This window comes from Trachurus trachurus, assembly GCF_905171665.1.
Source record: "Trachurus trachurus genome assembly, chromosome: 8".
NCBI classification, from domain to species: Eukaryota; Metazoa; Chordata; class Actinopteri; order Carangiformes; family Carangidae; genus Trachurus; species Trachurus trachurus.
Window position 1 is genome coordinate 12,950,445 of NC_139905.1, and position 15,747 is coordinate 12,966,191.

A 15,747-nucleotide genomic window follows, 5' to 3' on the forward strand; every position below is an offset into this window, starting at 1 on the left:
ACAGAGGAGCTCTCAGTCCTCATGGAGCACGGCCTATTCAACAGCACCACCAAGAGGAGCAAAGAGAGAACAGATCCTGGACCAGCATACAGATACAGCACGCAGCCTGTCATCACTGATATTAACAACTGCAGTATTCTGTTAGGCCATTAGAGCTGTGTGTTGACTGAGGTTTTTTCATTATTAATTTGAGTTTTTATTTTTATTTTAGTGTTTATTTTATTGCCTACTGAAACAACTTTTAGCTAAAAAAACAAACAGAACACATACCACTGTATATGCGTTTACACACACATACTGTATATATGTATTGTGTAAATACAGTTTGATGAAGGTGTAATACTGAGGTTCTTGTCAATTCTTCTCCATATTAGAGGGAGTAATTCTTTTCACTCCTGAAGTTACCAAAATAAAGTGTCGTCCTTCAAATGAGAAATGTGATTTATTATCAAGTAACTTCAGTTCTTAACTGAGTAGTTATTTTTTTTAAATTTCTTTTAACATTGTAAGGATTCTGTTGTCTTCATTTGACTTGAGCTGTAATCAGCATTACTTTCTTATACACATATACCGGTATATATAATAAGAAAATTCATGTAAATAATACAGTTTCTACATAGTGAGTACTTTTAACAGTTAACTGATGGTGCTTCTGTGCTTAGACTTTTCAATGCAGAACTTAGAAGACAGTATTTTTAGATTGTGGTACTACTTTAACTTATACTGTAGTAAAGACTTTGAATTCTTCCACCAATGCTGCAGAAAAAAACAAACACCACAACTTAAACCACCTCTTTCCACTTTATTGACAAAGAGATGCACATTTAATGAGGGTGCCCAACCATTTCTGAGGAATGAGTTCTATTTTGAACATGTCTGCTGTTTCTCACTCTTGTACTCCCTTCTAAGTGTGAGGAAAACATTTGAAACTTTTCATGTACAAATGAAATCAGCATGAGAAACAAAAAAAAACAAAAAATCAGAAATACTGACAATGTCAAATTATATTAGCCTGTTTGCTTGTTAGAGAACATCCACCTACAGATCCTTCCTCAATTCTCTCCATGTGGATCCACACCAACACATCTACAGCAACGTCGGAGCATGACGCGACAAAAGTCGGTTTATCTTCATTTGCACAGAACTGACTGACACCCTGATGGAGGTTCAATTGTATTCCCTTTAGACCCTTATAGTTCTATGTGCGAGGTCAGTACGCATTATATAATAGGAGGTGTCTGCTGTACAAAGTGGGTGTGTGTTTTTAGAATAAAACAGATGAGCTCTGTGCACGATTGTTGCCGAAGGATAATGCCAGTAACAAAGAGAAAGAGACAATTCAGATACAGCAATGTGGAAAAGACTCATCTTTTCATCTGTCGAGAAATTTGCACATAATGATCTGTATTGCAACACTCCCACATAGGAACAATGTAGGTTTTATAAAGAATTTCTGCATAAATAATATTAAACTAAATAAAACACAGGTAAAACAAAAAGGACTTCACTTAGACATCACACACACATAATCGCATGATCGCAGTTAATGCTATTTCTCTCTGGAATTAATGACATGATGATTATATAATTTCTGAGTTGATGTTCCAGATTTAGAGATTGATTTTGAAAAGGATGACAAGTTTGAAACAAATGTGAGACTGAAAGATAATCTCATGAAGGTGTGTTGACATTAAGGATGTTGGAAACTGCATCACTAAGGGAAAAAGAGATCACTATACAACAATCACACAGATTCACAACAGATAAGTGACATTAACAGAAGAAAAAGAAGAAGAGTTGTAGCTCATTCTTCAAACCTCCCGTCCAAGATGCTTTCGAATGTGAAGGGGAGGAACTTGAAGCCCTGGCCTGAGTAAAACTTGTTTTGGAACTCCACCCTGAAAAAGAAAAATACAGACCCAATCAGAAAAACAATGACCAGGAAGCCTGGTACACGATAACACCGTCGGGCTCATGGTGGTGATGGCTGTCAGGTTGGGTTGGTGGGGCGGTGGGGGGTTAATGCTGAGCCGAGCAGTCGTGGCCAATGACCTCTGCTCTTCATTCCGCAGTCTGCACCCCACCTGCACCCGCTCATGTCTACACCTCTGCTCCTGCGCCCCGGCCGAGGGGGCCAGTTACCTAAGCCTCTTCCTGTCTGGAAAACGATCAGGCTCTATTTTTAAAAAAGGCCACTGCTAAGTGACGGCCTGGTGACCTTTTAACTGAGGACCCGCGGATACCTGCCATTCCCTAAGTCCGTCTGTACTGTACATAACTTCCTGCACTTTTTCTTGCTAAAGACATTCATAAATTTATTCTTTTGATATTATAAGCCTGTGTTCTTACTGATTTGGCGTATACTGAACCTCTGCAACTGCGAGAATCTCTAGAGAGACGTAGAGAGGTCAACAACTACACCTTCTATTCACCTTTAGTTTGGCAAACAGACACAAGATTATGATAAATTATAAGTTTCTCTGCGTGGAAAAAGTCACGACCGATTATGCCCGGTGGCCACCGAGTGAAAGCTGAGTCACCCAGCATTCCTGCCTAAAGGACAATTATAGAGAAACGTGGCTGCAGCACAGACGTGCTCTGTGGACGTGCCAGTGGATTATGGATCCAGGATGACATTCAGCATAGCCAGACAGACAAAGACAGTGACAAAGGGACGACAAAGGCCCGTCTGTGCCATAGCAAGGAGTCAAGGAGTTGGCTCTGTGCATACACACACACACACACAACACATGTGCACGTGCAGCATAGATGGAAAAAGACAACACTGACTGAGAGCCAGACATGTTCCTGGTCACAAGCCAGGAAAGTGAGTGAGTGGTAGTGAATCACAATTTGGTGATAGCTAATTGGGGCAGAGCCTGAACACAATGTGACTCTGATGGTAACTGGTAGTGTAGTGAGGTTGAAATATCAACGTATTATAGCCAAATTATCTATGTTTTGGTTTTGATTTCTTGGGTTAAAGGAAGATGCTGACCTATAGTTTTAAAGTACTCATCAACAGGAGCAGTTGCCTCTCATCTGCACATCTTTTTCTGTGTCCCTAGGGACGGCTCACTGAGGACCAAGAAAGTAAAAAAAAAAAAAGCTCTAGCCTGAAGATGGAGCTATAGATCTATAGTTTGCAGTCTTGTCAGTCATTTCATCATAAAGCTAATGTTATAACCCTATTATCTTTTAAAACCAATAATCAACCACCAGCCATTCAAACGTGTGAATGAGCTTCCTTGGAACAATTAAAAACAGAGAGGAAAATGCATCATACAATATTGAAAAACAAATGCAACAAACATCTTACCAGTGCAGTCGCAGTGCGTGCAGGAAGGCAGACAGGCCCTCCATAATAAGGAGAATGGCAACTGTGAGAACAGCGAAGAAGTAAAAGACTATGGCCAGAAGCACGAAGCCTCCAAGGGACCCACTGGAAAGGCCAATGTGCATCACCATGGACCACAGCACCTCCGACAGCTCTGCGCATGGAACAAAGAAAACAACGCATGTTTTTCATCTGAATGTAAATAGCATTCATGTATCTTAGTAAATGTGTGTGTGACTTACGTGCATGAGCCAGACTGAGGGCCCAAAGCCTCAGATAGGAGGCAGTGTTGGAGATACAGCCCAGGCAGTACTCTATAGTGTGGATTGCCTGATGCACTGCCACATCTGCAAAGTTAAACTGTGGGACAAACACATGACATCAAAACAGGCATTTCAGCTTCAAACTCTAGAAAACATCACACCCTCTCAACGACAGGTCCCGGTGTCTGCATAGAAGGTTCATTGTGTGTGCACAATTATGCAGATAACAGACAGGAAAGCCATTTGCCCCTGTAGAACAAGCAAGAAAACCCCCCAAATTAGGAGAGGCACCATCGTCTTAGGACCCTGTGAACCCGGAGAGTCAGCCACTCTGATGCCTCATGCATACCACGAGTCTGTAAAGAAGCACTGGCCTAGTGGCCCCCACCGCTTTAGGAATCCCTGCAACCCATGTTTCCAAGTAGAAACTCCTGGAACACGCTGACCACACACACCGACTAACACAGACAACGGCTACAGTAAGAGCAGCAGGCAGTGGTTGACAGCAGACAGAGGAAACAAAACGCGGGGGGCAGAAGGAAAACAGAAAACGCTACACATGCACTTTGACAGGGCAGGGGGGAGAGGGAAGAGGGTGGGGGTGCAGCATGAGCTCCTGTCCTACCTCTTCCTCCTCGCGGGCCTTGAGAGCAGGTGACAAAAGGCAACGCTTGGTTATTGACGGCACGCACACGGACGGACAAACAGACAGACATCAGTAAACAGGAAAAGTAAATGGGAAACAAGAGGAATTCAACATTAGAAAATGACAACATTCTGCTCACACAAAAGAAACGATATCAAAACTCATCCTCTGTCTCGGCTCTGCAGTACGTCCAACACAAACCAGACTGGTCAACAACACTTCCCGAGAAGGGAAGTTTATACTTAGAAAAATGTACAGAAAAGCAGAGTGGACAGAGACAGAGAGGACATCACTTCAACTGAATCTCTGAATAGCATTTATAATGGAAAAGGGTTTAATAATAACTAAAGAACTGACCCACATAGGAGCTTTTTTCCCCCCAATCCATTATTAATATCTTTCATTGCAACAGTGGAAGTGGAAACATGAGGTATCGGATTCTCTTTCCAACCGTGTCTGAATAATTCAGATCTGGAAGTAGATCCTATAACTTGTGTGACCGCCAGTCTGCTGTTAGTCCAGCTTTGTGGGGAAGTGGGAGCAAATGCAAATGCATACACAGTCGATTAGAGAAACAGTTTGCTTGGTGAGGAGGATGCGTCTCTTTTACCTCGGGTTCCTCCTCCGAGTGCTGCGACAGCTGGTCGTGCTGGATGATTTCAGCCTCGTCCTCAGTGGGCCCGTTGCCCACCCTGATCCCTCCGAAGTTTTGTGTACCCTGTGGGGGGAAAAAAAAAACATTAAAAAATAAAAAAGGTTTCATAATCAAGCGCTGTGTTTAGAAATGGATTGAAATAATTGATTCCATAGAGTGAGAGCGGCTGCACATCTGTTTTATCTTACCAAATTTTTCCGCCACAGGTACTGTCTCCGCATAACCAGTGTTTTCACTATTAACATACAGGGAACACACGCCAGGGCGATGACCACCAAAAGTGATTGTACACCCATCTACATACACAGGAGAAAGACAGACAAACCAAAAAGAAAAAGGGAAGGTTATCCTTCTGTGGTTCATATGAGGGCAACAGAACGGGTGTCTGTGACTGGCGAGTGTCTCTGACCTGTCCTCTGTAGAGAGGTTTGTTACTGGGGTCATTGTAGTTGAAGAGGAACATGTTGATGAAGGCAATGAGCAGGCTGGGAGCGTCTTTGGAGGTGCGCGCATCGTACGCCACCCACTTATAGAAGACCAGGATGGCGAGGTAGCCGAACAAACTGGCCATGAAGACGATCTCCGGGATGAATCCCAGGTAGATGTTCAGCGGCTTCTGGAAATACCTGCAGGGAACCCACAAGCAGCCGATTTGTCTCCACAGCAAGGACGCACAAATTGGAAAAGGGACAAAAAAACAACAACAACGTGACAGTGTAAATGAGGATGAAAAAAAATCTCACAGGTGGTTGAAGAGACTGAGAGATACTCCAAAGAGCATGTGGATGACTCCCAGGACGACAGACATCTTCATCTTGAAGGAGTTGAGGAACGTCAGCTTGTTGGTTGCAATGTTCCATATCTGAGGGACAATATGAGCGGGGTTTGTAAAATAGCAAGTTTATGCAACAAACGTTACCTGACGTTAACTAATATGAATCATTTGTGCAGATATGACATCACATCATTTCATTAAGCCATCAGATCAGCCGTTGAGGAACTCGTCTTCAAAAAAATCCAAAGGTCCATGATCCCTTCAAAGAGTTTATTGTAACAGAAAACCCCAAAAGATCCAACAAGCAGTTACAGCAAAAAGGAAAAATAATACTAGGTGTGTCTCAATAAATAATAATATTAATGGTAACAGTAAAACATATTTGTTGCTATATATGTTTGTTTTTCACCCGTCTTACACACTTTTACACTTGTATTGTTTATCACCTGCATTGCACTATAAATAATAAAAAAAAAAAAAAAAAATTTGAGCTACTAGTTCCACACACAATAAGTAACAGAAAATAACCACATCCCCTCAATGTGTCAACGCAATGACGTCAACACAACGCAATGATGCAAACCCATACAACAAACAAACAATGCAAAACATAAGAAAAATACTCACCGGATCTATCCCGATGGGGTATGGCCCTTTGAACACTCCATCTATTGCTGGGTCCAACTGCAAAACTTTATTTTCATTAAGTACGTCAAACCTGAAGAGATAACACAACACAACACACATCAGTTTTCTGACTTGAGTTGCGAGCTGCGTGCCTCCACCAGGCGTCCGTTAGCAACAAGCAGGCTTTTACAGCAGTGACACTCACGTCCAGTTGCCTCCTACTCGGGCGTCAAACATCGGCCTGACGCTCCAGCCAGAGCCAAACACGTTGAGGGACTTGGAGAAGCAGTCGTTGTAAATGATGCCCGTGTAGATGGAGAAGATTCCCATCAGCAGGATGATGTAACGGCCTGCGAACACCATGCTGAACATCTGCCACAAAACAATTAGTTTAAATGTCAAAAAGGTTTCTAAAAAAGCTCATAGACCGGGGGTTTATCAATAGTAAGGATGGTGTAGGACCGATGAGGTGGGAAATGATGGGATGCATACCTCATTGTCGTTCTTCTGGGCCATGAGCCTGCTCTCTCTCAGTACGAGGTACAGGGCAGCACAGGTCATGAGCGCGCCGTGGCCCATGTCACCAAACATGACGGCGAATAGGAAAGGGAAGGTGATGATGGTGTATGGTGCTGGAGACAAGGAGGGAGGGGAGGGAGGCAGGCAAGGCATCACATGAGACGTGGCATGAGGAGTGAAACGACAACAAATGAGTGATGAGTCATGAAACACGGCGTGTCCCCAACAAAGTGAGAATGTGTGACGAAGAAGTGACTGCGGTGCGATGCCACAGTCGACAAAAAGTTCAACCGTCTCAAAAGATGCAGGGTAAAAAACACACTACTGATGATCTGAGTAAACACACACACAGATTCAGGCGTGGCACGTGCTTACCGGGGTTGATCTCACGGTAGCTGCCGATTCCGTAGGCGTCCACGATGTTTTGGAAGCCTGAGGTGAACTTGTTTGTCTTGTTGTAGGTGGGTGGGGTCTGTTTGGTCTGCATCCTGTTGAGGATGGAAGGCACAGTGGAGCCACTCTTCTCCTACAGGACAGAAAAACAATGATGATGATGATGATGAACCACTGGATGTACAGTAACAGCAGTATTTAACTTTGGTCCAATTATAAACGCACAACCGATTACACTCGAGACACATTGAGATCTTGCTACTGAGACCATATTCAGAGGTGGACACTTGAAACACGCTGAACTGATGTGCTTAGAGCTGTGACCAGATCATCTGTAATGCATTTTAATACCAGGTATAACCAGGTCTGTTCACACCTCACCTAAAATATAGCCGTTTACAGCTGTCCATGATGCAAATTCGCAATGTATGTATGCATCTGCATTGTCTCCCGGTTTGATGCCGTCCAGTCGCTAAAAGGAGAATTTTGAGTGCAAAGCTAAGCCCAAATTGAATGATGTTTACAAACTGCAACGAACAAACCTACAGATTCTAGCTTTAAAACATCTGTATAAATTATTTCAAACAGTTTCCTTCCTGTTTTGTTTTCCTGTGTCTGCTCTTGACTTGTAATTTCCTCAATGTGGTGGAGTTTAATGTTGCTCCATTTAAACAGTATTGGGTGCTGATATTTGAGTACACACAGCAGCTGAAGCCCACTGAAAAACCAGTCTGTACTGTGGTTTTACACCCATTATTTTCAGAACTAGTTCTTCTGCTACATACAGTATAAAATGGGTAAACACAGACCTGAATTGACTTTCTAAATATTAAAAGCAGGGCTTTGGTGAGCACGTCTATAAAATGTGGACAAAAAATACCAAATGCAAGAATAGTTTCTACTAACGATGCAGGGTTCAGATACTCACCGTCCCCCTGCGCAGGGCAAACTGGATGGAATCCAGGTCGGACACGGGACACCACACCTCGGCGATCAGACACTTCTGAGTGACGTCGATGTTGCAGAGGTTGAGGGTGTGGTAGATGGCTTTCATCTTCCTCACCTTGATGAACCACACTCTGACCGTCTTGGCCGCGGCCTGCAGGACTCTCTGCCTGTGGTCCTCCGTCTGGTTCAGCACCTTCAGGGGCGGACGAGAGTTTGATATGATTTTATGATACGTGGAAATTCACACCTTGTATTGTCTCCAATATTTAGTCAGGACACTCTTGAAAAAGAGACTTTGAATTGATCAGTTATTGCAAATTATCTGTGACATTTTCCAAGTGTAAACTGTCACTAGCAGGAAAGGTCATCAAACTAAAATTAGCGCTAATGATTCCCATGCTCATTTATGTTCAAAGAAAGGGTTTACATTTACCGGCGTGATGGGTGACCTGTGAGTCATACATGTAGCTGCTGCACAGTGTATGTTACAGCGCAGCAGCCGCCTGATCCATTAGGTTTTCCCATAAGAGATATAGGATGTTCCCAGGAATTCTGCTGTATGACTCACATTTTAAGCCGAGTCCCATGATTAGCAAATGGTAAGATATTTAAACTCTTTCTACGGGGGCACAGTCTGGCCCGCTGTCGAGGGGCTTAATGTCCGACACATTGCTGACTGCTCGCCAAATAGCTTGACATTCTTCATCATCCACGCCGGTCTGTCTTTCAGCTCTCACGCCCACGTAGCGACAAGCATAACACAGCATCCACAAACACCAAGACACGCATTCCCGTCCCCCCTCCCCTCCCAGATACATACAAAGTGTCAGGTATCTGCCCCTGTCGCCGTTACTGCTACCTCGAGTGTAACGGTCAGTATGTGGGACTGGACGCTAGGCTGCAGTGAGCACAACAAAAATGAAGAAAGTCAACACTGCAGGCAACTCTACGTGTAGTTTCTCGCAGCAGCAGCAGGATCCTGCCTGAGGATATTCCTCTCTGTAAATATCCAGTTGCAAATAAACTACGCCATGTATCCTGCGGGGGCTGGAGTGGGACAACTGATATGTTGATCGACAGCTGAAAAGATCCACTGAGCCATTATTACTCCAACACACAAAGCAGGGTGGTGACAAGGGAGAACTGCAGCTTAAATGACTATCTGCTGCTGGTGGTGATTGGAACATGTGTCATGAAGGATGTGGTCATATCCAACGCCAAAAAAAGGGTTGGGGGTTCATTTTCTGTGAAGTTGTCACTTGTGAAATCTAATTCAAATACATTTCCTGCTCATGAGTAGCCAATGGGGATTAGAGGCTGAGAACAAATGGTCGTTATGCCTTATGAAATTTCCTTTATCGACACTTTCCGATGAAGAAAATCTTGCTGACCAGGCGGAAGCAAAAAAAAAAAAAAAAGAGAACTAACCAGTTCATGTGTGTTTTTGTGCAAGTTTGTGTTTGTGACTCAACAGAGCATGGGAGCTTCCACCAACAGTGTATTTACCATTTGCAGGTCCTCAATGCGAGCATTCACTCCTGCCAGCATCTCTTTCCTCTCCTGGGGGGTTTCTGGACACGGGTACAAGGTCGCTCTGAATCTGAGGAGGAAAGGAAAGGAAAGAAAGGAAACGCAGATGAGGGTCTGTTCAATGAGAGGAGAGCACTTTGATGATTTGCACGGTCGGATGTCGCTACGTCGGCTGATTTACCCCTCACAGATCTTCTTGACTCTGTTCTTCAGCTGATCTCCCTGGAAGAAGATGATGAAGACAGACTTGTGCACCTGGTCGCCCTGTGGAAATGTCACACACGGTTAGGATGACAGTGATGCATGCCTGATTACATCTGAGCAAACCTTTTTTTGTGTGTTAACGGCACAAACCGTGGTCGGGTCCTCCAGTGGATCCTCGATGTCTGCCTGCCTCAGAAACACGTTTCCTCTGCAAACTCTCCACAGCATCCTCTCAAACGTGGGGATACGTTCTCTGCCGATGACTCCAGCTACAAATCTATCAACGACAATCACATCAAATATGATCAAAATTGCAATATAGCCAAGTTCAATATCCAAATTAGAGGAGCTGCTAGAGTCAAATACAAAAGTATAACACTGTGGTTGAAACACTGTGGTGCTACAGAGACGCTCCCAGTCTATAAACATCTACAAAAAATCCTTCATCCCCTCTGCAATAACCACCCTGAACAATCAAAAATTAACACTGCTGCTTTTAACACACCGCCTCCTCCTTTTAGCATGAATGCACAACATTTTTGTTTTTAATGTTTGTTTTTTAGTGTTTTTATACGAGCCTGTCAAAGACGAATTTCTGTCACTCGTGACAGACAATAAAGTTTATCTATCCATCTCCATCATAAATCCTGTATTCTCTTGCATCTTATTCAATATATCTATAAAAAAAACTGCAATGGGATTTCATATCATTCAGCCATGTTGACAACAAAACAGTTAACGCTGTTTAAATATTTAGTGTGTATACGCCTGAATGACTGGAAAATGCTGTGACAACTTCAGTCTTTACTTTCAAATTATATAATAATGAAAAAAATCATTTGTTGCTCATTTACATTACAAACAATTTAACCAGACAGCTCTTTTCATGTAATTAAGACGAAGGGAATTAAATGATATGTAGTGAAATGTCTACACTTGTAGTGTGTTATAGTTCTGAATGGATTTGTTGTGACCCGTGCTGCCTGGTTAATCTTGGCACAGTCTGAGCTGGTGTGTGGGACATGATTGGCTGCTGGTTACGCTACAGTTTTCAGACGCAGATGGCCCAAGGTGCACAGAGTGAAAATCTCCCAACATGAGTTTAATCCTGTTAAAATTGAGAGAAAAACCCCAGAAACCGACTCACCCCAGTCTGAGAGGAGCCGCTCTGTTGATCTCATTGGGATCCAGCGGGGCAGACGACTCCTCCAGTAAACTGGGGTCCTCCATCTGGAATAGTTAACACAATAGGTTACAAATCATGAGTTACGTGCACTTGCTGTTACAAAACCTACATTACATTTTATTTACATAAAATGCTATGGGATTTAGACAGAGGCGAGATAAGGAACCAGGGCCAGAGTTTACTTCCAGCACAGACAGTGAACTTGGACCAGTTAATGGCTGAACAGCTGCATGTTTGGCTAAATGATTGACCTCAATCAAAGCTCATAGCGCTGTAAAGGATCACTTACATGCTTGTGAGGGCAGTGAAGGGGAACTGATGTTCGGAGCAAAGGTGAAAAAGACAAGGATTGTCGCCCGGCAAATAAACAGTATGCACACAGAACTAAATCTGGGATTACAGCGAATTAAATAGTGTGAATAGATGGTGTGAATGGGCCGAGGTCATGTGAGAAACTATAAAAGATCATGAGTTGAAACACCCTTTGCCAAACCAAGCTGAAATAAGTATTCCTTTGTGTTTGTGTGCGTGACTGACATCTTATCAGTACACAATCTGTATCACACCAATACAACGCTGTGATGACTTGGCTTCGGCTCCACCTCTTCTAATACAAATCCACACATACAACTACACTACCTATAGGAGTGAAATGTCTCACATCTCTCACTAATCACTTCTTCAATCCACCACAGTGTTGTGACATTGCAACAAAAGCCTGTCTGGTTGTGTGCGGCGCCATGACGCTGACCTCATCAAAAAACTGTTGCGTGCGGCGCAGAATGTGCTTGAGCTCAGTCAGCTCCAGGAAGTTCTTCTTTAGGGCTTCTTGGTTTGTGTTTATTTCCTTCAGCTCATTCTCAAGCTTCTCAAATGTGGCCTGTGGGGGAGACAGAGTGAGAGGTCAGCAGAGGGAGGCGGTGGGTGATAGAGCTCAATGTTTATCTGTGTCAGAGAGAGAGAGAGAGAGAGAGGGGGAGAGAGGAGTCACCTCCAAGTCAATCATGTCCCTTGGGAAGGGGACTTCTGGGTTTTCCCCCGTGTCAACGATTGGGATGTTTGCCTTCTTTATTTCTTTCTCCACAAACCCTGCAGGTGAGAAGCAACAAGGTAAACAGCAGGTTGACTCATGCTGGCTAAAGAAGTTTATAGGTTCCTGCCTCTGCTTGTAGCTTCTGTTTTGTAGGGTGGATACTAAATAAACAAGGCGTTGTTGTGGGTTAGGAAACAAGACTTTGCACCATTGTTAATTCCCACCCGTGGCTCCTGCGAAGGCAAAAGATCTGCTACGTCTAAGCTCACTCACTCAGTTTGCGATCCATCTCTTCACATCGTCGTACTTCGTTGACAAACTTTCGCTGGAACACGTTCACATCAGGATTTAGCTGCAAGGAAAAAAAAATAAAAGGAGTGAGCATCAAGCAACAGAGCATGGACTCATGATTTCTAAGACATGGCTATATAAAAAAAATAAAGAAATTGCATCACTAATGTTCCTTAAGCCGCACCATAAGCTGCTTTGATACCTATATTTATATGATGTGCTGAAATGTTGACATTAAAAACATTTATAATACCTTTATGATAGTTTATCCCTTCAGAAGTTTAAAGCCCCACAAATTGCTTCTAATTATCATTAGAAACTATCATATTGTAAAATTCGATCGTAAGACTAAGACACCACTGTTGATGCACAGACCCACTCTGTTACAGCCCATCCAATACAAGCACAAAGCTTCCCTCAGGGCCCAGGAATGGGTTTCTCATGCGTGGAATGAGGGGTCAGCTGTGAGCACATGATGGACATGATGCAGAAGGCATGCACTCTTTCTCAACAGTTGGACTGATGGAGTTGTTTTTGTCACAATGCCAGATAACAACACTGACTGATTAACATTTGTTTTTCTTTTTGCACATTTGGAAAATAAGTTTTAAGGTTGTGCAATATGGCAAATCAAATCCGAACTTGTTGTCGTGATTTGGTTCAGGTGGCGACATGATGATGGGACTTACATCACGAAACTGCACCATCCCGATCTCTCCCAGTTCACTGACACAACAGTAGGCAGCTTCGGACTGGAGGAAGAGCTGAGCCAGCGTCATCTCTTCACTCCTGAAGAGTTCCCCCATGATGCTGAAGGGTTTGAGCTCTCTGCCGCCTTAAAAAAATCAACCAGAACCCCTGCAAGATAAAAAAAAAATATCATCCATTAGTTACAGTCAAACACACAGTAATGTAGATTTTCAGCTTTAGTTTGACATTTACTGTAAAACCCTTCCCTGCATAGCATGCATGTGTGAAAACCACTAATGAGTGGAGGTCGATATCAGTTCAGTGTTAGTGTAGCATAGATGTGAGAAGCAGACATGTGATAGAAAGAGAAAAGAAAAAAGTACACCAGCATGCTGATCCCATGATCACAGCAGGAATGTTATGCTGCACAGAGTTTGATCTGCAATCATACAATACAACTACACAGTTTTTAAATTCAAGGGGGTTTTAAACTGAGATCACAAAGCACATTATTAAATGGCAAATAGAGTAGTTTTTTCTTAGGTTAAAGCTGAAAAGGAAAGGTGGAGATTTTCTTCAGAGACTAATCAGCACAACCTCCAACTGTAAAAACGACCACACAGGGCTTATCTGTGGATTACAAGGTGGACATGTGACCTGTGGCTGTAGTAAGCCTCAATACACAATACATCGATGCTGCTGAGTGCACATTTATTGACTTAAACGAGTTCGTATAATTACATCAACAACAATAAAAGAAGTGACAAAACTGGTGGAGGTTTATCATGTTTAAGAGGTCCATTCCCAAAAACGCATTCAACTATCAGCTGCTATAACTTAATTAGCCGCAGCTTCACCTGTCAGAGCTGAAAGGTGTAGGAGAGCTAGCAGCTACTAATAAACCAAACCGGAACTGATACAAATACACAGACAAGAAGCCAACAAAACTACAGCATGATAACACAACAGATAAAGCTAATTCAGCTTAAAGTTATTAAACCATAGCGGGGAAAAATACTTTTTATGTGACGGTTGCTAATTGTTAAATTAGCAAGTGTTAGCAAGTTAAACTTCATTATTAAGAACCATATAAACGTCATATAACAGGATATTAAGAGTTGCGGTATTAATATGAACTTTTTCACGATGTCAGATTGTTAGTTAGATAACTTATATGACGCCTAGTACGTGTGTTTACAGTTAATTTAATGTTGGGGCTAACAAAATGAGCTAATGCTAACTTAACGTTAGCGCACCTGTTGTTCAATATTTTAACTTAGCCCCATTATTACATGACAACATCAACGCTGAATCGTCTCTAGTCTCTACACTTCTTGTAATTGTAATCAAGCAATATATTAGTAAATGTGTCCTTACTGTAGAAGTGGGTGGAAATCCCGTCTCTTTTTTCTGTTAGCTTTCCGTCTCTGGTTTCCTGCTCGCTGTTTGTTGTGGACTGATCGTTGGTTTGAAGCCGACAACTCGACTGTGTATCGACCTTTCAAAGAGGAAGTGTTGCGGCAAGCCTCCCTCCAAGAGGCCGAAATCACATGAACAACTACACTACTACAGTACCAACCCTCGGGTAACTTCGTGGGGGCGCTAACCTGCACTCCTTCCTTATGAATGCATTTTATTTTCTGAATGTCTATACCGGAAGTTGTGTTCATTGTGTTCCGCTTGACTGTTTAGCGCCTCCCGGTGGATATAAGACGTAAATACAACCCTATCTTTTTGTATCTGTACTGTAGTTTTTTTGTTTTCTAACAGAGGTTAACAAAATCAGTCATGATAAAAAAATTTTTTTTAAAAAAAAGAATCTTAATAATATTAATACAAACAGCAGCAATAACACCATGACACATTTAGTTAACGTTAAACTTCAATCCATACTGAAAACAGTCAAGGAAGGATGATGGGGAATCACAAAGTGAGCAAAAACGTCTGGTTTCATTTATTCTGCCTTATACTGGTGAATTTATATCGCTCAGCATAGTATGAGTTTTGTTGTTACTTTAATTTTGGTTGTCCGAACCAGAAGTACTGCTTGTTTTTTGGTCTAGCTTTACACATTTGAATTCATATTTAGTTGCGCACCGTGACCAGTAGAGGGCAGTAACTGAGACCACGACCTTATTGTTAGCTAATTGGCCGTAACTTACTTTCACCGGTCATTTCCGGTCATTTCACTACTAATTACAGGTGGACAAGCTCACAAGGAGTGGTGATAACATTAGCTCGACGTGTGGCTCTTGACCTACAACAAGTGTAAGTGGAGATGGGCTAAATGTTTTTACATAGGCCTGCTAGTTTACAACCTGCTAAAGTCAACTAGCTAATAACTCTTTAGTGACCACCGTGCACTCACAACATGAGCTTCATGACGGCTTGTATCTTAAAAATGAATGTAAGTTAAAGCAAACAATAATTCATCACTGAAAACAACATTGTAACTTCGTTGCAACTATTTGGTTCTTGCACAACAAATTGACAATTTATTTCCCACTTAAATCCCTCTTGTAATTTATTATAAACAGGGACATAAATATTAGATAGCCTACTAGAAATGAAGGACACTGCAATAAGAGTAGTGCATTGATGATGTCCAAAACTTATTAACAATGTGACACCCAGTATTTATGGTGTGGTT

The 15,747-nt window shown here is 42.5% G+C and overlaps 1 protein-coding gene across 3 annotated transcripts; it reads right to left on the minus strand.

The window, feature by feature from the left end:
- Positions 1–788: 788 nt before the first annotated feature.
- On the minus strand, positions 789–14,718 carry atp6v0a1a (ATPase H+ transporting V0 subunit a1a). 3 transcript variants are annotated; one of them, XM_083977473.1, is made up of 22 exons: positions 14,475–14,718; positions 13,097–13,265; positions 12,390–12,468; positions 12,075–12,172; positions 11,835–11,963; positions 11,045–11,127; positions 10,048–10,174; positions 9,875–9,957; positions 9,670–9,763; positions 8,144–8,356; positions 7,198–7,348; positions 6,796–6,935; positions 6,509–6,675; positions 6,304–6,394; positions 5,645–5,763; positions 5,311–5,527; positions 5,090–5,197; positions 4,857–4,964; positions 4,226–4,243; positions 3,580–3,697; positions 3,320–3,491; positions 789–1,898 (listed from the first exon to the last, which is right to left on the minus strand). In XM_083977473.1, the coding sequence occupies exons 2-22, from the start codon at positions 13,211–13,213 to the stop codon at positions 1,805–1,807; spliced, it is 2,526 nt and encodes an 841-aa protein (XP_083833599.1). In that variant the 5' UTR covers positions 13,214–13,265; positions 14,475–14,718; the 3' UTR covers positions 789–1,804. The 3 variants fall into 3 exon arrangements, with proteins under 3 accessions (XP_083833599.1, XP_083833598.1, XP_083833600.1); XM_083977472.1 differs by having other exon boundaries at positions 4,226–4,270; XM_083977474.1 differs by lacking the exon at positions 4,226–4,243.
- Positions 14,719–15,747: the final 1,029 nt, after the last annotated feature.